Genomic DNA, 27,309 nt, shown 5'->3' with positions numbered 1-27,309 from the left:
CTGTATTATACAAAGTCCCTCACTAGCAACCCCACCACCCCAGGAGTACCCACTTCCTTACTAAGTCCTCTCTCATTCAGTTACACCCCTAACTTCTAAATTTCTCTAGCATGTCGAAGGGCCAGATGCTGGCGTCCTCTCCTGTCCAGTTGGTGAATTTGGGAATATTGAGGCAAGGTTACAATTGCCTCATGTACACTGACAACCCTCTCCTCCTCCCACATAACACAAATACTTGCAAGAGATGCAGCTATTTAGCCAAACTGGAGGCTGAGCTCTCTCAACTCAGGACTGGCAAGACCAGACAGGAGGAGAAGGCAACTACACACACCACAAAACCAGTCTCACATAAAGCTATCACAACAATGAATCAAACACAAACACACAAAGTCATACTCGGAGGCTCTGAGCAAAAATGTACCTAAACAGCAGAGGCCTCCAAAGCAGACACCCAAGCAACCGCAACCTCATGACACACCACAGGCAACACATAAACCACAAAATCAGTGTGCAAAGCAGTCACAGCCCTTAAGGCCAAATACAACACCAAACATACTTGTAATAGGTGACTCCATAGTCAGACACACTGACGTCCCACTCACCAGGCTGAACAAGGAGAGGGTCACAGTAAGCTGCCTATCGGGTGCTGGAATCCGCCACATAACACAAGCACTCGGGTCACTCCACAGCAAGTACAAATATGACACAGTCATTGTCCATGCTGGTGTGAACGACCTGAGACGTACCTCCCTGGACTACATGAAGAGAGACAGAGGAGCTATCTGATTATGTAGCACAGGCAGGTATGACCCTGACCCTGAGCAGTATCCTTCCTTCACCAAGAATGATGCCACAACATAGAGAGACAAGATGATCAGCTTTAACAATTGGCTTAATTTCTGGTGTCATTCAAAGGGGATCCAGTGTCTGTCTGCCTAGGATGACATGCTTGACAAGCAATGGTGCTTCGCAAGGGACGGCTTGCACCTGTCACCCCTGGGATTCCGGATATTGGCTAAGGCTCTTGCCACCCCCATAGTGCCTTTTTTAGGCAAGGCTCAAATTCTAAACCTACCACCCTAGAAAACAAAAATGGGAAGAAACTAAGGGTAATGCTGCTCAATGCCAGAAGTGTAAATCTCAAAATGCACGCACTCGAGGCCCTTCTCAGTATGGAGAACATCGATGTCTGTGCTGCGACTGAAACCTGGTTCAAGGCTCCTGAGAGCACCCCGGGGCACTATCAGGTTTTACCTCATATCATACGTTCCGGCCCCAAAACCCGGACCACACCACAAAAGGAGGGGGTGTTATCCATATTCATCAAGGATACCCACACCTCCAGGTTGGTGGCAACGCACGAAGCATCGGAAACCATCCAGGTGCAATTCACCATAGGCAAAACTGCTCTATAATTTGTAGCATGCTACAGGCCACCCTCTCAAACTCAGGAACCCCACACAGCCTTCCTGAAGACACTGGAGGGTATAAATGCATCTCCAAACACCATTATATTGGGTGACTTCAACTACCCGAATATAGACTGGGAACATTACTCAAGCCCCAACTTTCTAGCCCAAAGGTTCCTGGAGTTCATAAATTTAAATGCCATGGAACAACTAGTCACCGTTCCCACAAGAGGAGAAAATATACTAGATCTCATCATCACAAATATGGGGACAAAATGCTCCACACCGGAAGTATATCCCTCATTGGTGAGATCAGATCACAAACTAATCTCACTGGAAATCCACATCCCGCCCCCACCCCAAACAAAAAAGACCACAGTGAAGAACTTCTCTAAAGCAAACTACAAACTACTCAAGACTGGTGTGGTATCCTTCAAGGCCCCCGAGCCAGTGGAAACCACAACCCAAGCTGCGGAAGCCCTTACAAATGCCTTTTACAACACCTCCAGGACTGCATGGATCAGGCAATCCCTAATAAAACCAAGACTCTTTCCACCAAGGGCAAACGTCCAGTCTGGTGGACCCCAGCCATAAACAAACTTTACAGTAAGAGGAGAAAGCTGTTACATGATAGAGCAAAATCCATAAAGAGAAGACACCCTTGATCATTATTAGCAAAAATACGAGCACTCATAAAATCATCCAAGGCCAACTTTGAGAGAAAAATTGCCACAGATTCAAAAGACAATCATAAGGCCTTCTTCAGCTATGTTAGAAACCTGGGTGGAAACTCCCAGATATGCTCAGAATTAGTCCAAAATGATACAAAAATCACTGAACCCACAGACATTGCCAACATACTGGCAGACAGGTTCAGTGCAAACTTCGCCTCTCCCCAAAAGGGGAGATAACTATCCCAGTGGAGTGTAGTCTCCCAGACATCTCAAATGCGCAGGTGAAAGCTGCTTTATCTAAAGCTAAAAACACAGCATCAATGGGACCGGATGGTGTCCCCGGCTGTGTGCTACATGAACTCAACGAGGAACTAAACCCGCATATAAGGCAGCTGTTTAATCTTAGCCTTTACCACAGGATACGTGCCCAAGGAGTGGCGTACGGCAACTGTGGTCCCACTCCACAAAGGCGGTGCCTCTAACGGACCCTGGTAATTACCGCCCCATAAGCTTAACAAGCCTGGTCTGCAAAGCTATGGAGAGGATCATAATGGAACTCATAAACAAAGACATAGGGGACTTGCAGACATTGGACCCGACACAGTTTGGCTTTGTCAAGGGCAGATCATGCCTTTTGAACTTGGTCGACTTCTTCGAAACAGTCACCAAAGCCATTGATGAGGGAAAGGCAGTCCATACAGCCTACCTTGACCTTGCAAAGCTTTCGACACAATACCCCACTCGGGTATTATAGAGAAACTTACCAGCTTAAATGTAAACCCATATGTCACAAGATGGGTTGCAAACTGGCTAAAGGACAGAACCCACAGGGTTAGAGTTGCTGGCGCCATGTCAGACTCCAAGCCGGTCACAAGTGGTGTCCCACAGGGCTCAGTCCTTGGCCCCCTGTTGTTCGGCATCTACTTCTCAGAAGTACAGGCAAACATAGGAGGACTATGGCTGACAAAGTTTGCAGATGACTGCAAACTGGGCGCCATAGTGGAAAGTACATCGGACACAGATATCCTTCAGAGGGGTCTCACGAAACTGATAGCTGGTGCCAGAGCCATGGCCTGAAGTTAAATGCCAAAAAATGTATAGTCATACCCTTCGGAAAAACAAGGTAACCCCAAGCTACCATATAGGTGGCAATCCATTAAGCACAGAAGAGGTTATCAGGGACCTGGGGACCCAGGTTGACAGTGGCCTTTCTTTTGACACTCACATTGCTAAAGTGGTTAGAAAGACCTTCTACATTGCCCACCTGATCATGAAGGGATTCACATCCAGATCAAGTGAGGTCATTGTTCCCCTGTACTCTTCACTTATCAGACCAATGATAGAGTACAATGCCCCATTCGGGATGCATCTCACCAGACACCTGCAGCAATTGGAGAGACCCCAAATGTTCCTCACCAAAAGGATAAAGGGACTCCAAAATCTGTCATATGCTGCCAGACTGAAGAAACTCCAGCTCTATTCAGTCGCATACCGCCTGCTCAGAGGTGACCTGTGCCTGACATACAAGGCCATGTCCAACCCGGAATTAATGGACATGCTCCACCTCAAAAAATCCAAATCTACCAGATCCACTAGAGCAAGCGACTTAAACCTTAGCACGGATATAAATAGGACATGCTGGAGGGATAGATTTGTCACCCAGAGACTCCCTACGCTGTGGAATAAAATCCCGGTCCATGTGAGGCAGAGCACCTCGCTGGCTCTGTTCAAGAGAAATCTTGACCTGTGGATGGGAGATCGTGGGTTTCCTGGAATCATCTCTGTGTCACTGCTGGACAGAGGCACAACAAACTAATGGGCACAGTATTTTTTAACATAAGGGGTGGCGTAAGCCACAAAACTTTGGGCTAGGCTTATAAATGCCTTAGGGGAGATAGCCTAGTACAAACCTATGAACCTACTCTTGCAAATCATTTTAGCAGAAGCTTTTTTGAGAAGATACAATTTGACAGATCAGGGAGGAAAGCCTGGGCTGTCTAGCAATCAATGTAACTGAAGAAACCATGTAGTCAGTTTGAGATCTGTTATGTCTGGATGAGTCACAGCTGTTAAGGTGACAGGAGATCTGGAGTGGGATCTAGTATCAAAGGCAGATGCAGAAGGTGAGGCCAGAAGAAGGGGTTTGGCCGAGGCCAATCTGGAGCTATCAAAATCATCCTTGGCCTGTCCTGTCTGACCTTCAGTAATACCTTTGGAAGAAGAGGCAGAGGTGGAAAGGCATAGACATGAAGGTTTTTCCAACTGAAAGACAGAGCATCCACTTTCCAAGCTGTGTGATGAAACCCCTTTGTGCAATACTTTGGCAGCTGGTGGTTTAGTGGAGAAGCGAACAGATCTATGTCTGGAGTTCCCCATGACACTGTCAATGTCTGAAATACATGAAGATCCAGTTTCCACTCGTGGGGATCCATGATTTGTCTGCTTAATACATCTGCTAAGGAGTTCTGTGCTCCTGGCAGAAACCTTGCCTGAAGAGTCAGTTGCAGGCTTAACGCAGTCTCCCATAAAATCATTGCTTGCCTGCATAGAGGATAAGAATGTGTTCCCCCTTGCTTGTTGATGTACCACATGACAGTTGTGTTGTCTGTCAGAATCAACACCTGCCCTGGAAGAAGTAACTCCTTGAACGCCATCAATGCAAACTGGACTGCCAACATCTCCTTCATGTTGATATGTAGATGCTGTAGTCTGGCAGGCCACTTGTCTTGTATCCACTTTCCATTTAGATGAGCTCCCCAAGCAGTATCCGAGGCATCTGTCGTTAAAATCTGACTCGCCTCTGGCCGGGTCACAGAGAGTCCCTTGTTTAGGTGACATTCCTGAGCCCACCACAAGAATTCCTTTTGAAGGCAAGGTATTATTTGAATGACAGTGTCCAAATCTTGGCAGTGCTGTGTCCATACATTTTTGAGATACCATTGCAGCTTCCTCATATGCAGTTTGGCATTGGGAAGCACCAGAATACAAGATGCCATGAACCCTAATGCTTGAAGGACTGTCCTTGCAGTCAGCACGGACTGATGAGATAGTTGATGGAAGTAAAGTGACAGACTCTTTTTGTTTGTCCGGGGTTAAAAAGGCCATCTGGGCTGCTGTATTCAGTCTCACACCCAGAAAGCACATGTCTTGAGAGGGTACTAGACTGGACTTTATTTCGTTCACAGAATACCCTAGGCATCTTAGCACTGCTATGACATATTCCAGATGCTGTAGAAGGTGTTCCTTTTCTTGAGCCAGAATCAGGCAGTCGTCCAAGTAAGGATAAATTTGAATGCCTTGAAGCCTGAAGTAAGCCATCACCGGAGCCAGAACCTTTGTGAATACTCTGGGCGCAGTAGATAAGCCAAAGGGCAATGCAGAGAACTGATAATGAAAATCTCCAGTTCGAAAACGCAAATACTTTCTGCAACTTAGCCTTATGGGCACATGAAGGTAAGCTTCCTTGAGATCCAAAGTTACCATCCAGTGATCCTTGCCCAGCAGAGGTAACAGTTGCTGTAACGTCAACATCTTGAACTTGGGAATGTCCAGATAAGTGTTGAGGATAGATAAATCCAAAATTGGTCTCCACGTGTTCCCCTTCTTTGGTACTAGGAACAGGCGAGAATAAAATCCGAAGCCCCTTTCTGACACAGGGACTGGCTGAATAGCCCCTATCTGGAGTAACTGAGAAACTTGCTTGTGAGCCTCTTTTCTTTGTGGAGGAGGAACATCTGGCATGCCTTTGAAAGGGCGCATTGTGTGGAAATAAAATCTGTACCCGTGATGAATGATATCCAGCACCCATCTGTCTTGAGTGATTAAATCCCAATTTTCTTTGAAAAGAGACAATCTTCCTCCCAAAGGAGCTGCCAGACGAGAGTCCACTGGCAGCTGAAAAGGCAGGTCATTGGTTCTGCTTACGAAAGGACTGACCCCTGCCCTCACCAGAAGCCTGAGCAGGTGAACTGTCTGATCTAGGCCTAAATGAACCTTGAGCCCTGCCCCTACCACGTCTAGACCTACCCCTAGACTGGGAACCATAAGCAGGATATGTCCACCCCTTAGCAGGCCAATTTCTACTAAACTTGGAGGCTGCACCTGCAAAATCTTTAACAGTCTGCATAGACTTAGCTTTGTCCTCCATTTTCTTTAAAACTGCTTCCACAGGCGGTCCAAACAACACATCAGACTGTAAAGGAGCATCCAAAATCCTGGTCTTAACATGCTCAGCTAAATTCTGATCCTTCAACCATGCATGTCTGCGAAGAACAGAACTAGTAGCAGCCACCCTCGAGGAGGCCTGAACAGCATCAAAACCACACTGCAAAGAATGCTTACCCACTTGTTCAGACACATGAACCAAATCCAGCAATTCTTTACACTCAATACCTTCCAAAGCATCCACCTTAGATTTCAATTGTGAAAGGAGATAATTCTGATATTTCAGCATATGAAATTGACAATTCAACGCCCTCATGGCAAGAGTGGAAGAAGTATATACTTTCTTACCCCACCTATCCAAAGCCCTTGCCTCTTTATCAGAGGGTACAGGATTTTTAACCACAGAAGCTTTAACACCTTTAGGCCCCTGAGAAACAGTTTCTGGGTCCGCCCTGGGACTCTTAAACAAATACTTATGAGCTTGGGCACCCTATAATACCTATCAGGCTTAACAGGAGCAGGAGGCAAGGAATCAGGGTTCAGAGAAGCCTCTGCAAAACATCCTCCACCACATTCAACACAGGAGGAATAGCTAAGGCCTATGCTGGGGCAAAACAAGAATTCCTAAGCCTTTATCTGGAGTCAGAGTTATCTTAGCCTTCCCATTTAAAGTGCATCCTCATGGAGTGAAGAGTCTCTGAAAATGAAAAATCCTCAGGAGGAGAAGCTGAAGGAGTGGAATCATCCACATCAGAATCAGAATAAGTAGGAAACTCTTGCAAGTCTTCCACAGAAGACTCTGAAGCCTGTGAACACTGTTCAAAACTATCAAACTCCTGTTCCACCCTAGGCCTCTTATCAGGTGGGGCATAGAACCTCTAATCAGAGTAATCAAATCTTCTGCCATTTTAAGCATATGTTTCTTAGGCACAGAGCCCGAAATGCTAGGAGAAGCCCCTACAGAAGCTGAACTTGGCCTTCCTCTAAAAGAAGCTTTGGCAACAGAAGGAGAGGCCCTAACTACCTTGGGAAGAGAGGGAAGAACAGTTACCTGAGAAGCCCCTCAGCCTGGCCTACCTCCTGAGAGGGCACATCCTGTAACAGTAAAAGTATCTGCCTGAGACTCCATAGAGACTCCTGGCAAAACCTCTGGCTCCCTGAGCCTTCTAAAGGACCGGCGTCCGGGACTGCCGGTTCCTCACCCTAGACTTCACTGTTTTGTCCTTGCGCTTCTTACATGAAGCAGGCGTCGGAGCATCCGGCGGCATAGTATAATTGCAACGCTTTCCAAACACTAACCTAGCACAATCAAGCCTCCTCTTAATAGTGCGCTTGTTAAATCTAGCACAAGAGCGGCAACCAACAACGTCGTGCTCAGGCCCTAAACAAGGTATACACAATGTATGATAATCCCTATGCGGTATCTGCTTCCCACAAGAAATACAGTTATTCACTTTTTCTGACATCCGGTTAAATACTGAGGCAAGAAAAACCAAAATGTTCCCCAACGGGGTTACTTAGCCAACTCTGTATTCGGTCTGAAACTCCGGTTTGGAAAATCTCAGAACGCCAACCTGCACTCGCAAAATTGCTTCTGCATCGGACCATGCGGCAAAAAAGACTGAGGAAATGACGTCGGTCATGCGCATTAGTACCCTGACGTACTGACGTCAGTCTAAGGCGCCATGACCGACGTCAGCCTTATACTCTGGTATTCGGGCCGACTGGGACGCGGACTATACCCAATTGTCAGGACTGCAGCAAGGGAAGACGAAGAACATCTTCTCTAAAGCAAACTACAAACTACTCAAGACTGGTGTGGTATCCTTCAAGACCCCCGAGCCAGTGGAAACCACAACCCAAGCTGCGGAAGCCCTTACAAATGCCTTTTACGAACACCTCCAGGACTGCATGGATCAGGCAATCCCTAATAAAACCAAGACTCTTTCCACCAAGGGCAAACGTCCAGTCTGGTGGACCCCAGCCATAAACAAACTTTACAGTAAGAGGAGAAAGCTGTTACATGATAGAGCAAAATCCATAAAAGAGAAGACACCCTTGATCATTATTAGCAAAAAAATACGAGCACTCATAAAATCATCCAAGGCCAACTTTGAGAGAAAAATTGCCACAGATTCAAAAGACAATCATAAGGCCTTCTTCAGCTATGTTAGAAACCTGGGTGGAAACTCCCAGATATGCTCAGAATTAGTCCAAAATGATACAAAAATCACTGAACCCACAGACATTGCCAACATACTGGCAGACAGGTTCAGTGCAAACTTCGCCCCCCCTCTCCCCCCCCAAAAGGAGAGATAACTATCCCAGTGGAGTGTAGTCTCCCAGACATCTCAAATGCGCAGGTGAAAGCTGCTTTATCTAAAGCTAAAAACACAGCATCAATGGGACCGGATGGTGTCCCCGGCTGTGTGCTACACGAACTCAACGAGGAACTAAACCCGCATATAAGGCAGCTGTTTAATCTTAGCCTTACCACAGGATACGTGCCCAAGGAGTGGCGTACGGCAACTGTGGTCCCACTCCACAAAGGCGGTGCCTCTACGGACCCTGGTAATTACCGCCCCATAAGCTTAACAAGCCTGGTCTGCAAAGCTATGGAGAGGATCATAATGGAACTCATAAACAAAGACATAGGGGACTTGCAGACATTGGACCCGACACAGTTTGGCTTTGTCAAGGGCAGATCATGCCTTTTGAACTTGGTCGACTTCTTCGAAACAGTCACCAAAGCCATTGATGAGGGAAAGGCAGTCCATACAGCCTACCTTGACCTTGCAAAAGCTTTCGACACAATACCCCACTCGGGTATTATAGAGAAACTTACCAGCTTAAATGTAAACCCATATGTCACAAGATGGGTTGCAAACTGGCTAAAGGACAGAACCCACAGGGTTAGAGTTGCTGGCGCCATGTCAGACTCCAAGCCGGTCACAAGTGGTGTCCCACAGGGGCTCAGTCCTTGGCCCCCTGTTGTTCGGCATCTACTTCTCAGAAGTACAGGCAAACATAGGAGGACTATGGCTGACAAAGTTTGCAGATGACTGCAAACTGGGCCATAGTGGAAAGTACATCGGACACAGATATCCTTCAGAGGGGTCTCACGGAAACTGATAGCTGGTGCCAGAGCCATGGCCTGAAGTTAAATGCCAAAAATGTATAGTCATACCCTTCGGGAAAAACAAGGTAACCCCAAGCTACCATATAGGTGGCAATCCATTAAGCACAGAAGAGGTTATCAGGGACCTGGGGACCCAGGTTGACAGTGGCCTTTCTTTTGACACTCACATTGCTAAAGTGGTTAGAAAGACCTTCTACATTGCCCACCTGATCATGAAGGGATTCACATCCAGATCAAGTGAGGTCATTGTTCCCCTGTACTCTTCACTTATCAGACCAATGATAGAGTACAATGCCCCATTCGGGATGCATCTCACCAGACACCTGCAGCAATTGGAGAGACCCCAAATGTTCCTCACCAAAAGGATAAAGGGACTCCAAAATCTGTCATATGCTGCCAGACTGAAGAAACTCCAGCTCTATTCAGTCGCATACCGCCTGCTCAGAGGTGACCTGTGCCTGACATACAAGGCCATGTCCAACCCGGAATTAATGGACATGCTCCACCTCATTAAAATCCAAATCTACCAGATCCACTAGAGCAAGCGACTTAAACCTTAGCACGGATATAAATAGGACATGCTGGAGGGATAGATTTGTCACCCAGAGACTCCCTACGCTGTGGAATAAAATCCCGGTCCATGTGAGGCAGAGCACCTCGCTGGCTCTGTTCAAGAGAAATCTTGACCTGTGGATGGGAGATCGTAGGTTTACCCCGGGAATCATCTCTGTGTCACTGCTGGACAGAGGCACAACAAACTAATGGGCACAGTATTTTTTAACATAAGGGGTGGCGTAAGCCACAAAACTTTGGGCTAGGCTTATAAATGCCTTAGGGGAGATAGCCTAGTACAAACCTATGAACCTACTCTTGCAAATCATTTTAGCAGAAGCTTTTTTGAGAAGATACAATTTGACAGATCAGGGAGGAAAGCCTGGGCTGTCTAGCAATCAATGTAACTGAAGAAACCATGTAGTCAGTTTGAGATCTGTTATGTCTGGATGAGTCACAGCTGTTAAGGTGACAGGAGATCTGGAGTGGGATCTAGTATCAAAGGCAGATGCAGAAGGTGAGGCCAGAAGAAGGGGAACCAAACCTGATGAGGTTAGAAGTGTGCAATGAAGATAACTGTGCTCTTCAACTGGAATGATTTTTGTAGAAATTTGCAAATGAGGGGCAACGGTTGGCTAACAAAGGAGGAGACTAGAGCACATCTCTGTTACTTCCCCATCGGAGGGATCAAGGCAAAAAACTTGCTGTACTTCTTGAGAGGAGATGCAAACAGATTGCAGCATGGCTGGATCCACCGAAGGAAAACCCCTCTGGCATTTCAACACAAAGACCACTCGTAAGGCATCAACATGGCCCTACTTAGTTTGTCCTCAATCACAATGGATTTTCCCAGAATATGTATTGCTTCAGAACAGACTGTCCATTACCACACACACATTGCTTCTCGACAGAGTGGATAAGATCTGGTTCCTCCCAGTTTACGGATGTACCAGACTGCTGACATTTTCCACCTAAATGGCAAATGTCCCAGATGGAAGAGAATCTTGAAAGGCCTGCAATGCTATGAACTGCTTTAATTTCCATAACACCGATATGCGTCTTGACCTGTACAGTGGACCATGTACCTTGGGACTCTCCTTCCCAAGTACTCCCACCCCCCCCACCCCCCCAGCTGGGAGACATCTGTGGTCGTTGTGGCCATGGGAAGAACAAATGGACACAAACTTCCGAGAGTTTGTTTGAATGTGCCCACCAAAGAAGTTACCTTATCCATGCCTGTGTGATGTTGAGTGGAGCAGTTAAGGGATTTTGAAGAATGGACCACTGAGTCTACAGCATTCACTGAAGTATTTGGATGTGAAACCTGGTCAGAGGAATGAGGGGGATAGCTGCTGCAATGGATTGAAGGCTTGTAAAATTAATCATGCTGGAATAGAATAATTTTGCATTACTTTCCTTAACTGGGATCTTAGTGTGAGAATTTGAATAGAGGGAAGAGTCTCTAATCTGACTGACTTTGTCTAGGCAGGTCCTATGAACACCAGACTCTGGTAGGAGATGGTTGTGATTTGTTGCAATAGGCAGTGATGCCTAGATGGACGGACAACTGCAGCAAATAGTCCCTTGCCTGTAGGAGTCTATGCCTGGTTGAGGCAGTCAGAAGCTAGTTGTCTAGGTACTGAAACATTAAAAATCCCAGCACTCTCAAGTAAGCTGCTACCACTAACATGCATTTGGTCAACACCTCCCTGGCTGTGGTGAGACTAGATGGCACTGCCTTGAATTGGTAATGAATGGCTACCAGCAGGAAGCCTAGCTAACATCTGCATTGCCTGTTCAATGAAGACCCACTGAGCACATCCAACTGTCCTTTCGTAGGAACGTCAAAACAGGACTACAACGAGACTTGACGATTCAAAACTTTGACCATTGTACAAACTGATCTGGTTTGCTGAGATCCAGAATCCATCTCAAGTCCCCTGTCTTTTGGCATCAAGAAGAATCTTGAGTATGTTCCGGATGCTCTCTGGACCTGGGAGATCTTTTGGATAACACTTTCTAGCAGCTTTTTTTTTTTTTTTTTTTTTACTTCTAGAGCTGCTGCTTCCCTTGACTGGGTAGGATCAAGATTATTTTTACATTGGTTGTTCAGGTTCGGGAAAATGGTTTAGTATAACCTCTGGATACGATTCGCTGCACTAGGGCATCTTTCATTATAGATAATCAAGCTTTCTGGTGCAGAGGAAAATGTCCCCCGACTGCCTCAAGAGGGAAACAGTGGAGTCTCCCCCCTTCAGGATTGCTGGTAGGACATTATTACTGAAGGAATCTTGGAAGCCTTGGTTCTGCATGGCCAGCTCTGCCACGAGGATGGTGTCTTCCATTCCAGCTCTCCCTTCTGCCTCTGGAGGGAAATATCTCCACGCAAGTCTTGAAAAGGACCTTGGTATTTGCAAAACCACATTTTTTTTACCTCTTCATTGACTCGCTGAGAAAGGTCTTTGAAGGGTTGAAAAACATACACCCAAGGCAGACAGGGTATTTCCCTATTGCTCACATCTGGAGAGTGTGTTTTCCACCTTGGGGCCAAACAAGGAAGATCCATAAAAAGTCGCACTGATGAACAAAGATTTAAAGAGCTCCACAAAAATCAGTCGCACACAGGCAGGTCTCCTAATGGCTATGCCTCAACCTGCCACCCGAGGGACCTTCCACTGCATAGGTGACCAACCTCATGGATGCATTCGAACTAGACTGGTGGAGGGCCATTTCCAAGGAGCTTCTCTTTAGATCCTTGCCAGACATGGACTCAAATTTAAAAAGCTCTTTGCTCAAATGTGCCTGTAACCTTGTAAAATGTGCCAGAAAATTCAGTGACATGATGGTGAAGGTCGCTGAAGCACATACACTGCATCAAATATAAATCAAATCTGTCCAAAGCCCTTGAGACTCTACTGGGGGACGGACAGCAAAACTCTCTTCTACAAGCTCTTTTTAATGGCTGCATCCACAACCATGGTATCAACTGGCACTCCCTTGCTCCAGTGCACCTGTTCTTGTTTTGTTGGGGGGGAGCTAGAATTTGACTATTCTTTTTGGGATCAGCTCTACAGTATCCAGCTACTTCCATACCTGGCAAGAAACAAGATCAAGGAGTTCACTGGCCAGGAAAATCACTCAAGTAGCAGACAGACCAGACCTGAAAGCCTCCAGAAATAGATTACTCCTGGGAGGGGTACAGGAGGAGCAACCACCTTTGTTTCAAGAGCTCTAGGAAGTCTCCAAAGGAAATGTCTTAAGGTGATCTGGGGCAACCCCCTCTTTCATCAAAATTGGTATTCTCCATGAGAGATTCCCGAGGGGAATATAGGAGTCTCTTACACGTCCTCTTCCAAGGCACTTTCCCATTGGGGTGTTTTGGGGATGTATCAGAAGAGATGTCCTGAGGGATCAACTGGAAACTAGACTCTGCTTGGTGTACCAGTAGGATGGACGGATGGATGTGGCTCAGAGCACAGAAGAGGAGGAAGCAAAGTGCTCTGATCTGAAGAGGGAAGGCATGTCTCTTTCTCTAGACAGAGAGCCCTCTTCACAACCTCAAAGGCAGAAAGCCTGGGGGAAACAGGAGACAAAGGAGTCAACAGTTCCCGAATCATTGGTTCCTGCAACCCCACCAGAGGAGAGAGTCGGACCCGAGCTGTCCAACACTGAAGCCCCGAGAGGAAGAGATCTCCGAGAGCTTCAGAGTTGACCCCAACATTGCAGATCTGGTGTCAATGCTTCGGCTCAGTCTCTCCTCTGGCTCTAAAAGGCTTTGGGTCAGGCGACTTATGGAAGTCACCAGAGTTGAACAGACAAGTCTTTGGATCTGATGAAGATACCCCCCCAGAGGTCTCTGATCTCAGTGCTCCAAAACGGTGGGTCAGATCAGACGAGGAAATAAGGGAGAAGTACACAGAGGACTAAGCTCATGGATCTGGTGGGAGGTGGAGCCGGCAGCACCCCCACCTGAATCTGCTCTAAGAAATCTCATCATCCTAGCCACATCAGCTTCTGGAAGATCCAAGAAATGTGAAGATAAGAAAAGTCTTACATGACTCCTTTTCCTTGGTCACTGAATCTGGTTTCCCCTTGTTAGGTTTTTTGATAGATGTCAGAGCACCATCAACTGCAGCAGAAGAGGAAGGAAGGAGGCCTCTCTCAACACTAATTTATTCCTATGGTCAGTGACAGCTCTGGAATTAAATCCAGAGGGGACTGAAAAAAATCCACATCCAAGTGTGCAGTTCACAAGCAATAAATGTCTTACCTGTGGGTATAAGCTTCCCAACTTAGATGCCCACAGGGAATGCATTTTTAACTCCAGTTGGCTTGTCAGCCATCATCTAAGACACACAACTGTCTAAAGATTCTAAGAGGGGGGGGGGGATACAGGGAAATAAGAGAAATTAAGACAAGAAGGAAAGAACTACCAACAATGGTAGAGACGGAGCACTCTAAAGAGTAGTCTTAAAGGAAGGGAAAGAGTTCCAATGATGGTACTTAAAAGTATTGAGAAAATGGTAGCTAAAGACTAGTGAAACTGCTTAGAAGATTAAGTACAGGAATCAGAATAATAAGTATATCAGAAAATTCTAAATAAATAACTCTCAGAAACAGCTAAATATATCTCCAAAGCTCAAGGGCGACACGATCAGTGCCTGAAGCTGACTAGCAGCAAACAAGATCTGAGGTATGTTTGGTGGGCCATTATGGATAAAGAGCAAGAGTTTTGGATCCAAGCCATTCAGTTGAGGAATAAATGAAAAGGACATCAGATTAACAGTTCCTGTACAAGGAAGAAATAAAGGGGAAAAGAATTGTACATCTTATTTTTGCTTTAATTTTACTTGCCATTTATTGACCTGGAAAATCTAAATGGGAGGACTAGCATAACCTTTTCCAGCAGTGGAATGGGGAGAAAAGCTCCAATTTAGTTGCAATGAATTTCTACAAGTTAAGACAAATACAGATAATAGGCAGAATATACAACCACATACGGCTAGTAAAAAAAATATTACATAAAGTAGTATTCATACAGATAGGTGAAAGTTGTACAAAATTAATACAAGGAAAACTAGGATAATAGTAGGTTAGAAAGCCAGATGAGAGTGTATATGTGAGGGAAGTGAGTCAAAGATAGTAGTAAGGGTAGAGTGTTACGAAAGGGGAGTGTGATTAGGAACATCTTAAAATGAAAAACTGACAAATTTCAACTTTTGTCAGTTGGAAAGTTAAATCCAACTGAAAAAGTTAAGATAACCTTTCTTAGCATACAGAACTCAAATGTGTAGCAAACTACATCCTGCAGATATCTAATCGGGGAAAGGCAAGTCTAATGCATTTACGGCACTCCTTTTACATCACAATAAGGGCACAACTACCTTGAGGGGAAACAGACGGACCAAACATAGTGAAACAATGAATGAAGAATTCCATCTGATGACCAGAGGACATACTCAAATCCCCTGATTACCCATGACAAACAAGGATTATGCTTCATGAGACTTTCCAACTTTTACGGTCAAGCACAGAACAGTTCTCATTCTTGGCAATGAATTTATTTCTGCTGAATTCTAGCCTGCACAAAGACGACATCTATACAAAGCAAATGTGAATTATTGAATCACTGAGAAGTAATTGAAAAGTCACAGCGGTTGGAAGATTCAGAACAATTAAGTGTGGGAGGTAACAGCATAAACTGATAATCAAAAAAATGTCAAACACCTTGAGCAAGCCAATCTGTGTGAACATACATACATACATTAACAGGTTCTCCCAGTGACTGTCGAAGTGATTTTCGATATTAAGACGAAAGCAAACGTACCCTTCCCTTTCCGATAATATCATGGAGCCTTCCAGGAGTTGCGCATAATATGTTGCAGCCCTGAGATATCTGCCGAATTGAATAACCAGTATTTGTTCCTCCATAGACAACAACAGACCTTACACAGGTTCTACAACAAAAAAAATATATGACTAAGCAGTCAGGTTACATTTAGCTATAGTTTTAGATATTCAGTTTTACACCTGCCCACATGAAGATACAAGGATGATAATACTACCCTGTATTTTAAAAGCATTACCAAAAGATTTGACTCAATGTTCCTGGCAAGAATAAATGACAGTTCTAAAAAAGGTATAATATGGTATAAGCAAGTGGAAAAATTGATGCTGTTGCAGAAGTACTCCTAAGAAATCAAGGGCAGCAACAAATAACTATGTGGTATAAACGAGTGTGATTTTTTTTTTTTTTTTTAATAAAGCAAGCATATAGTTTGCTGCACTTCTGCTAAGTCAAGACTAAAATGGTACTTTTGTACAGTAGTCAGTTCTTACCAAAGTGTTAAAAACCATTTAAGAATTAATGACACCACATCATTCAGGCAACATCAATTGCTGCATATAATACATTTGAAGATGAAACCAAATATTGCCTGAACTTTTGTGATCTACTCAAATAAGAAGTTATGTACCTACCATAACGTTCCATGTTAGTTGTCTTCTCTCACCTTCTTTCTTGCTGGATGGGTTCGGAGCCGATCCTCGGCTCCGACTTGGCACTTACTAAGCTCGAGAGCTAATTTTACCAGCTCGAGGCAACCCTATATCCCATGATGCAAGGCGGAGACTACCCAGATCTCGTTTGGTAGCTAAGGAATTTATGCAATATATTCTTCCAACTGGAGAGGAGGAAGAAAAAGTAACAATACTAAAAATTGACAATCATAGTCATCATAATCCTCTGAAAGGGATCAACCTAATCTATTGACACTAGAAGCTGATTAGCTAGAAAAAGGATAAAACCTCTTAAGAGAAGAGGCATAATCTTCTCGGTCTGACCAGGCTAGGGGGATGGAGGGCGGGACACAAGAAAGGCGGCAAGAGAAGACAACTAACATGGAACATTATGGTAGGTACACAACTTCTTAATGTTAAGTTGTCAATCTCGCCTTCATTCTTGCTGGATGGGACCGCGTCCCTAGCACCTCTATCCTGGGTGGCTCAATGGAACAGACTCTTGAGAACGGTGGAACCAAAATTCGCTCCGTCTCTGGAGGCCAAGTCTAATTTGTAATGTGAAACAAAGGTATGAGGAGAGGGCCCATGTGGCTGCTGCACAAATAGTATCTATTGGAAGTCTAGCCTGAAAAGCTGTTGATGTAGCTAGAGCTCTGGTAGAATGGGCTTTTGGCCTAGAAATCAACTCTGCCTCTGAGCCGATAAATATAAGTAATCACAGAAGACAGCCATCTAGATAAAGTCACCCTGGAGACTGGAAGGCCTTTCCTGTTCTCTGCATAGGATAGAAACAGTTGATCAGATTACCTAAAATGTTTAGTTTTGTCTAGATAATATCTGAGTTGGCGGTGAACATCAAGACAATGTAGTTTTTGTTCAGCTCTATCAGAATAATTAGGGAAAAAAACTGGAAGATCAATGGATTGATTTAAGTTAGTCTGCGATGCCACTTTGGGTAAGAAAGACGGATTAGTCCTCAGAGATACCCTGTCTTTGTGGAAGATTAAGTAGGGAGGACGAATGCAGAGAGCATGAAGCTCAGATACTCTCCTGGCAGAAGTAATGGTGACTAGAAAGTGTCTTCCAAGAAAGAAATTTCAATGAACAGGCAGCCGCAGGTTCGAAAGGGGGAAGAATCAAGGATGTTAAAATTAAATTTAGATCCCAGTGTGGTGGGGGGTCTCTAATCGGAGGTTTAAGTAAAAAGATACCTCTAAGGAATGCCTTGCAAAGTTGATGTGACAATGTTGTGGTCCAAAAAGCCTATATGAAAATTTGAAATGGCTGCCAGCTGAACTTTTACTGTGGAGGAAGAGGATCCTGAATGAAAAATCTCAGCTAGGAAGTCCAAGACAGAATGAATCGGAGCAGTATAGGGGTCTATATTCCTAGCTTTTGCCCAGAAGGAGAAACGTTGACATTTACTAGTGTAAATCCTTCTGGTGGAAGATTTAAGGGAAGCTACTATGATATCCCGGACGGGATTAGAAATCATAGGAAGCCTGGCTAAGGATGGAAGTGGAGCAACCAAGCAGTGAGGTTGAGAGAAGGTATGGATTGGTGCAGCTACCCTGACTGGTGGGTCAGATCATCTGGAACCGGGTCCAAATGCCATGGCTGTACCAAGAGATAATGATGTAGGAACGGAAACCATATCTGTCGAGGCCAATAAGGGGCAATGAGAATCAACTTGGCGCTCAAGGCGGTTGCTTTCTGAATTACTTGAGGTATCAGAGGAAAGGGGGGAAAGGCATAAAGAAGTCCCCGGGGCCAATCTTGGGTTAGAGCGTCTCTGGGGGGATGGCCTGGAAGGGGGAAGAGAGAGAGAGGAAGTCTGGGCATTTGCTGTTTTGAGGTGTAGCAAAAAAGTCGCAGCAAGGAAGGCCCCACTCCTGAGAAATCTCTTCCGTCACTGATTGTTCATAGGTTGGTACTAGGCTATCAGCCCTAGGGCCTATACAAGCCTAGCCATAACAATTCCCTGGCTATTTCTTCCCACATTATTTGCTTTCCTGGACCCCTGTCTAGCAGGGCGACTGACGTGATCCCTGGGGTGAATTTCCTTTCTCCCATCCAATCGTCAAGGTTCCTCTTGAAGAGGTCCAAAGAGGCACTCTGCTTGACATGTATGGGCAATCTATTCCAGAGTCTGGGGAGTCTCTGGGTCAGGAACCTATCCCTCCAACATGTTTTGTTTATTGTGATGACAAGGTTTAGATCCCTGGAGCATGTAGCTCTGAGGGATTGGGATTTCTTTAAGTGTAGCATGTCCAACAGCTCTGGGTTTGACATGGCCTTGTATGTTAAGCAGAGATCGCCTCTGAGTAGACGATATGCAACAGAGTATAGCTGGAGTTTTTTAAGGTGGTCAGCGTAGGGCATCTGCTTTAGGCCTGTGATTCTTTTAGTGAGGTATTTCTGAGGCCTTTCCAGTTGTTGCAGATGTCTTGAGAGGTACGTACCAAATGGGGCGTTGTATTCTATAATGGGTCTAATGAGGGATGAGTACAGTGGGATAATGACCTCCTTTTTTCTGGATGAAAAGCCCTTCGTGATGAGGTGTGCCACATAGGATTTCCTGACTGTTGTGGCGATGTGGTTATCGAAGGTGAGACCACTGTCCACCTGTGTCCCTACGTCTCTTATCAGACTTTCTGTGTTTAGTGTACTGCCACTTATATGGTAATTCATGGATACATGTTTTTTCCCAAAGGGGATAACAATACATTTCTTGGCATTGAGCTTGAGCCCATGGCTCTGGCACCAAGCAGCTGTTTCTGTAAGGCCCTTTTGTAGAGTATCCACATCATTTGGGGATTCAATAATGGCTCCCAGTTTGCAGTCATCTGCAAACTTTGTTAGCCAGAGTCCCTTAGTGTTGACCTGTACTTCAGAGAAGTAGATGCCAAACAAGAGCGGCCCCAGGACTGAACCCTGAGGTACTCCACTTGTCTGGAGTTGGATTTGGAGTCGGCTACTTTTACAGTGTGGGTTCTATCAGTTTGATAGACCACTCGTGAGGCATGAGAATAGCTCTGCTCAATCTGCCCGCTATGATGTTGGATTTCCCAGGGATATGCGTTGCTATCAGAAACCGCTGAGAAGAGATTGCCCACTGCCAAAGTCTGAGAGCCTCTCGACACAGTGGATAGGACTTGGTTCCGCCCTGTTTGTTGATATACCACACTACGGACATATTGTCCGTTTGGACTGCAATAGTTCCCAAGGGAAGAGAGTCGTTGAGGGCTTGCAACGTCAAAAGCACTGCTCTCATCTCTAGGACATTTATGTGCAGGTGGTATTCGAAAGGTTGTCAAGTGCCATGGCCCATCCTGCCCTGATAATGCCCCCCCCCCACCTGATCAGGGAGGCGTCCGATGTAACCGTGGCGACCGGGGCAGGAGGAACAAAGGGTCTGCTCTGATGGACTTGAGGGGACGATATCCACCAGGTCAGATGCCTTTTGCAAGCTGGAGTTATTGTGATCCTGTGACGCATGGGAAGTTGTTGAAAGGACCATTGGACAAATAGCATCCATTGTAGAAGACGCATGTAAAAGCGGGCAAAGGGAAGAAGTGTTATGGCGGCCGCCATAAGACCCAATACTTTCAGAGCAATTCTGGCCTGAATTTTGTTGCTGAGAAGAATCACCTGGACGTGACTTTGAATGTCCAAGATCCTTTGGTCTGTTAACTTTGCTGAAAGTTGTACGGTGTCCAATTTTGCGCCTATAAAAGTAATAGATTGACAAGGCGACAACGCAGATTTTTCAAAATTTATAGAAATTCCTAGCCCTCTGCAAATGTGAATGGTGTAATCTCTGGCTTGGAGAAGTTGATGCCTGGTGGTGGCAGTGAGGAGCCAGTCGTCTAGATATGGAAACACCTGGAATCCTTGACATCTCAGGTGAGCCGTAACCGCTGCCATACATTTGGTGAACACTCTGGAGGCTGTAGTGAGTCCAAAGGGCAGGGCCCTGAATTGGAAGTGACTGCTCCCCAGCCGAAAGCGGAAAAATCTTCTGGAGCGCCTGTGAATTTTTATGTGATAGTGCGCATCCTGAAGATCTACAGAGCACATCCAATTGTCCTTGCCCAGAAAAGGTAAAATGGACTGAAGCGTGACCATCCGGAATCTAGTTTTCTTTACAAACTTGTTTAGTTTGCTCAGATCTAATATTGGTCTCCAGTCCCCTGTCTTTTTTGGTACTAAAAAGAACCTTGAGTAGATTCCGGATCCTATTTGGTCTGCTGGGACTGGCTGGATGGCTCTTTTTGCTAGCAGTTTTGATATCTCTGGTACTGCTAGTTCCCTTAGACCGGGTGGAACGTCTGGAAGGGTTCCCCTTTGTTGAATTGGGGTTTGAATAAAGGGAATTTTGTAACCCTCGGATATAATCGACTGTACCCATTTGTCTTGAGAAAGGGAAAGCCAGGCTATTGGGTACAGTGATAATCTTCCCCCCGACTGTCTCCGAAGGTGGACAATCGGGCAACATCTCAGGGATGCTGGAAGGGTTTGTCAGAAAGAGGCTCTCTGCTACCCTGATTCTGCAGACCCCCTCTGCCTCTAGGGCGGTGTCTGCTGTTGTTACCCCCTCTGCCTCTGGGGGTAAACTGACGTTGTGCATCAGGCGCGACTCCTTGAGATTTGCGGAACCACATTTTCCCTCCCTTCTGACCTTTTGGGTAAGGTCTTGAAGGGGTGGAGAAATGGACTCCTACGGCAGAAAGAGTCTTGCCATCTTGTTCGCATCTAGTCAAGGTGTCTTTCACTTGAGGTCCGAACAAGGTTGAACCATCAAAAGGGGAGTTTGTGAAGGACGCCTTGAAGGGGTCTGCAAAATTACAAAGCCGCATCCAGGACTGACGCCTTAAAGCCACTCCTGTGCCTGCGGCCCTACTCGCTCCATCGGCTGCATAAGAAATGAGCCGCATGGAGGAGTTAACAATAGAGTTTAGGATTCCTAACTGTGAGCTAATCTTATCCTGAAACCCAGCAGCTGACGGATCCTGTAAAACTTCTCCCAACTCTTTAAGAACATCTCTTTGAAGGCGGGTGAAGTGACACAAGTAGTTCAGCGATCGCATGGCAAAGGTCGCTGAAGAAAAAATCCGCTTGCCGTACCTGTCCATAGTCCTAGAATCCTTGCTAGGAGGATGGACAGGTACTGAAGGATCAGCTAGTTCCTTCTTGGTGGCTGCAGCCACCACCATGGCATCAACCGGGACACCTTTTGTCAAATATTGCCTATCAGGTGGGGCCGTAATGAATTTAGAAGGCCTCCTAGGAATAGGTTCCAACGAATCCGGGGCCACCCACGCCTTCCGAGCCACCACGTCCATAAGAGGGTCAAAAGGCGGAGACACCCAGGAGGTGGAGGGTCGAGTTCCGAACGCCTCCAGGTATACTGACTCGTCCTTGGAAGGATTAAGGGAGGGCCAGTTTCCCGTCCTCGGAAGGATTAAGGGAGGGCCAGTTCCCCCTCTGCTTAAGGAGTTCAAGGATGTCTGAGAAAGACATCCTCAGAGGAGGACCTTGGGGATCCCTCCGACTCATCCAAGTCAGTATCCGATGTAATAGAATCGGGGGAGTCTAGATGTTTCCTCTTACATGTCCTCTTACGCGGAGGTTCACCTGACGGATCAGAAGCCTCGGAAGAGGAAGATATTCCCAATGGGGAAACCTGAGGCGTTGGATCTCTGGGTCCGGGAGCAAGAGTGGGAAGAGACGTCAGCAGGCACTGTGGTGGGAGGAGCTGATGGAACTGACCGTTGACTACACCCAGGGGCTAGTACACTCCTCATCACCTCGAAGGCTCCCCCATCAGAGAGACCAGAAGGTTCCCGCTCCTAAGAGATAGGAACTCCAGGCCTCACCGAGAGGGAAGGCTCAGAGGCAGATGTCGGGGCTGAGCTCACCAACGCCGAAGCCCCGAGAGGGAGAACGGGGTCGGACAAGGGTCCGATGCCACACGCCCCCTCGGAGCAGACGAGAGAGACAAGACGCCCGGATCCCTCCAATGAAGGCCTCAAGGAGGAAATCGGAGTGGAGGACGACGGAGCCGAAAGGGGGGGGGGGGTGGTATCGGCTCCGAAGCTACAACAGTCACGGCTCCGAGGAGCTCCAGCTGCGAGCTCTGTAAGAGAGTCGAAGGAGGAATGTGAGGTGGATGTGAGATAGCTACCGTCTGTTGAGACGGGCTATGGAGCATTTGGACCAATTTGGACCAATGCCTGAGACTTTAATAGTCTACTCACCACTCTCTCGAGGTCGTGATCAGACAGCCTGGACTACCGAGAAGAACGGCTCCGATGGCTCTGCTCCGAGAGCAGGGGTGATCTCGGAGCCGAACATCTCGATTCCAATGAGGGGGATCGTGGTCTCTTTTTAGAGATAGGTAGAGCCGAAGGAGCCGAGGATACGTCGGCACCAGCCGGAGCCGACACTGAGTGTCCGGATCTGGCAGTATCGGCGCCGGATGGAGCCAATACTGTGACTTCTAAAAGGGAAGGATCGACTCCGGCCAGAGCCGATCTCGACACTGAAGAAGCAGAACCAGTAGCCGATGGCTTGGGACTTGAAGCCGAAGGCTTGATAGGTTTCGAGGGCTTCCCCGGAGCCGACTTAGTCAGGGAGCTCTCAGGCTTTAATAAGCCCCTCAATATTAATTTATTTCTGCGCTCCTGCAGGACTCTTGGGCTGAAGGCATGACAAATAGCACAAGAGTCCTGCAGGTGCAGAGGTCCCAGGCAGTAAACACAAGAAGTGTGACCGTCTGTCAGAGACGACATCTAACAGCAAGAGTCACACTTCTTGAAGCCTGAGACCTTTGTGTCCTTCGACATAGCTGTGTCGAGGAAACACAAGTGACAAGGAAACACAGACACACACACACAAATAACACCCAATCCAATAATCTAAACTAAACAGGGATACAACACACTCAAACACACACAAAATCCCTGACAGGAAAAATTAGGAAAAGGGAAGGCCTAAGGCCTAACCTAGGGAAGGGGATAAATAACACAAAAAAAAGGGAACACTAATGGGAATAGGGTTAAAATAAACGTTAAGGTTCACAAAACTAAGGTTATTAAATTTAAAAGGGACGAGACTAAAAGTCTTAATATGAAGAAAACTTACCTAGAGCTGGTAAAAGAGGCACCTCGTAAGCGAAGCGGCAAACGAGATCTGAGTAGTCTCCGCCTTGCATCATGGGATATAGGGTTGCCTCGAGCTGGTAAAATTAGCTCTCGAGCTTAGTAAGTGCAGAGTCGGAGCAACGGATCGGCTCCGAACCCATCCAGCAAGAATGAAGGCGAGATTGACAACTTAACATCAAGCATTTGTCAGTGCAGAATGCTGGCTTGTAATAGAACTGAACTGCAGCAACACTGGTTAAAGATGTATTTTAACTGTGAGGTCCACTGAATCCTGCATTGCTGTGACTAGCTTTTGTAATAGCAGCACATTTAATACTACAGACAATGCTAAAAACTATCAAAAAATGTGTACAGCCCATCACATAAACCTTTAATTATATAATTTTCAACTGCTGCAAAGAATGATTAGTAATTTTTGCTTACCAACTACCTGTACAATACTGACCACAGATCTTTAATCATTACTGCTCCACTACAGGGAAGCCAACATTTATCAATGGGAAATGACCGCCGGTTACTATATTTAAAAGATTTCACAAATGTCTTATGAGGAAGCACAATTTCAGTAGTTTGCAGATTAAGATATACAGAACCATAAACTTGTATCCACTTGCCAGATTTATCCATACACTTATCAACTTGCCAGATTTATCCATTTTATCACTGCATTAGTTTTCCTATGTCTGTACCATAAAAACAATGGGATCCCCTAACTTAGCTGACACACCTAACCACAGCACAATTCAAAGCTAAGAGAACTTTACCAATACTAAAATGCCTGGGATTATCAATCAGTATTCTAGACAATTCACACATTAACTGTAAAATACTGGCCGAGTCACTGGGCTCACTCAGTTCCAAGTGGATGGAAGCATTATAATTCTACAAGTTTGGAAAGTCATGAACTTTTGGTGTGAAAATCTGGCCTCTGCAGATGTGCTCATTGTGACTGTTAGAAGCCTCTACACAGCATGGGTCTCGATACAAATGACAATAATGGACACATGAAGCAAGAACACTCATCTGAGAGCCATAATCTCCAGAAGAAAGAGAAGGGCAGTCAGTGCAGCTGGGAATGAAGTCCAGTAGCTTCTCACCCATCATCATGCTGGCTTGAGGACCACTTGATGTTAGAGAGCAACAGGTCTGAAGACTTTGCAATACAAAATCACCATCACCTCATCTTTTACATGCGCCACTGATGACTATGAACAAAGCAAGAACCCTGTACACTGCTAGTTTTGACTGTGGTACACTAAATATTACAACCTATCTACATCCACTGTTACTGATCTTCAGAACTTAAAGGCCATAACGAGGATAAGAGATGTTACTACATTTCTGTCAATCAAGTTTATGCCATAATATTTTTTATTTCCTCCTATCCCCTTGCTGGGTATGCTGCTTCTATATTTATCAGGTCCTTTGGCATGCCAAAAAGCAACAATAAAAAGATTACCAAGTATGAGAAAGTTTCATTCAAAATAGTCAACAGTTAGAAGGTATGAGTGCACTTGCTGTCACAATCCTGATGTTTATAAGTGACGTTAGCCTCACTGGTCTGACTCAATAAATTAAACGGCTTTGATTCTATTAGTACACAAGTAATATACAGCACAGTCTCGATTAACTGAAATAATTGGGACCTAAGATCGTTCGGATAATCAAACATATAATTGAATAGGATAAAAAAAATTCTAAAATCTTTTTTTTTTCTAAACACAGGAATACACTTTTCAACCATTTAGTAATTCAAGTGGACAATAAAGAAAAAATTCACAAACAAGCAAGCTGGCTACAAGATGGAAAAACATGCTCACGCGAATACGAATAATGATTATATATTTGGACTTGATTTTTCCTACCCGAAAACTTTGGAAAGCTGGTTTTGAAAATTGATGTTTCGGATAATCGAGACCCTACTGTACCAGTGTCAGACAATACTGAGACACTGTGGCGCCTGCGTCTGCTCTTTAGGCACTCTTTTGGAGCACTAAATTTTGTTTTTGTATTTCTAAGCAATGGCACACATCTACTGCTCAGCTGACCTTCACTGGATGGTACTACACTGCATTATAAATGTACTACCACTGAGCTGTCTTACACTGCTGCATTTTGTACTGTTTTCACTGTTCCTTTGTATGGTCATACATCTCTCCCACACCCTTTTAGACAGGCCAAAGATCACCAAAAATATCCTGACATTGCAAACCATGCTCACCACCAGAGGTTTCTGCTGTCCTTTTATATATCATATCATAACATAACTCCCTTCCCAATCCAGATAAACCAAGACCACTAACATTCCATAACATCACAAATGTGTATCACTATGCATTTCTCTATCAACCATGGGTCCTCAAATCTGACTCTGACCCATCTGTTGCCAGCCTTCTAGGCATTACAAAAGCTGAAGTTGTTTACAAAATATCACATGCTTAATAAAAACCCTTTGCCATTGCCACTAAATGAACTCAAGTGAGAGAGATATGAAAACTTAATACAACTTAAGACAAACCTCTCAAACTGTTAAAGTATCCATACTAATACAGCCAAATACTGCAAAACAACAACAAAAAAATCCTGTGCTAAGATGCTGAAATTCCTTCTTAAAAACACAAAACATCTCCTATTAAACTGCCTGCACCCACGGCCATACCTCAGCAACAAACGGACAGCCATGGTTCATAGGTTTATACTAGGCTATCTGCCCCAAGTCATTTATAAGCCTAGCCCGAATTTTTGTGGCTTACGCCACCCCTTATATGAAAAAATACTGCACCCATTAGTTTGTTGTGCCTCTGTCCAGCAGTGACACAGAGATGATTCTCGGGGTAAACCTACGATCTCCCATCCACAGGTCAAGATTTCTCTTGAACAGAGCCAGCGAGGTGCTCTGCCTCACATGGACCGGGACTCTATTCCACAGCATAGGGAGTCTCTGAGTGATAAATCTATCCCTCCAGCACGTCCTATTTATATCCGTGCTAAGGTTTAAGTCGCATGCTCTAGTGGTTTTGGTGGATTTGGATTTTTTGAGGTGGAGCATGTCCATTAATTCCGGGTTGGACATGGCCTTGTATGTCAGGCACGTCACCTCTGAGCAGACGGTATGCGACTGAATAGAGCTGGAGTTTCTTTAATCTGGCAGCATATGACAGATTTTGGAGTCCCTTTATCCTTTTGGTGAGAAACTTTTGGGGTCTCTCCAATTGCTGCAGATGTCGGCAAGATACATCCCAATGGGGCATTGTACTCGATCATTGGTCTGATAAGTGAAGAGTACAGGGGAACAATGACCTCACTAGATCTGGATGTGAATCCCTTCATGATCAGGTGGGCAACGTAGGTCTTTCTAACCACTTTAGCAACGTGAGTGTCAAAAGAAAGGCCACTGTCAACCTGGGTCCCCAGGTCCCTGATAACCTCTTCTGTGCTTAGTGGATTGCCACCTATATGGTAGCTTGGGGTTACCTTGTTTTTCCCCGAAGGGTATGACTATACATTTTTTGGCGATTAACTTCAGGCCATGGCTCTGGCACCAGCTATCTGTTTCCGTGAGTCCCTTCTGAAGGATATCCGTGTCCGATGCACTTTCCACTATGGCGCCCAGTTTGCAGTCGCCTGCAAACTTTGTCAGCCAAAGTCCTCCCATGTTGGCCTGTACTTCTGAGAAGTAGATG

At 45.5% G+C, this 27,309-nt stretch overlaps 1 protein-coding gene across 1 annotated transcript in view; it reads right to left on the bottom strand.

The window, feature by feature from the left end:
• The window catches only part of DDX4 (DEAD-box helicase 4), a 2,434,953-nt gene that overhangs the window by 669,925 nt on the left and 1,737,719 nt on the right, over positions 1–27,309 (bottom strand). The window contains exon 14 of the mRNA XM_044063758.1: positions 15,766–15,895. Within this exon, the coding sequence (XP_043919693.1) occupies positions 15,766–15,895 (130 nt within the window). The remainder of the gene's footprint in view (positions 1–15,765; positions 15,896–27,309) is intronic.

Source organism: Protopterus annectens, chromosome 2.part2 (assembly GCF_019279795.1).
Source record: "Protopterus annectens isolate FY-2018-M chromosome 2.part2, PAN1.0, whole genome shotgun sequence".
Lineage (NCBI taxonomy): Eukaryota > Metazoa > Chordata > Ceratodontiformes > Protopteridae > Protopterus > Protopterus annectens.
The sequence above is the reverse complement of the archived record's forward strand: the minus strand, read 5'-3'. Positions and strand labels throughout refer to the sequence as shown.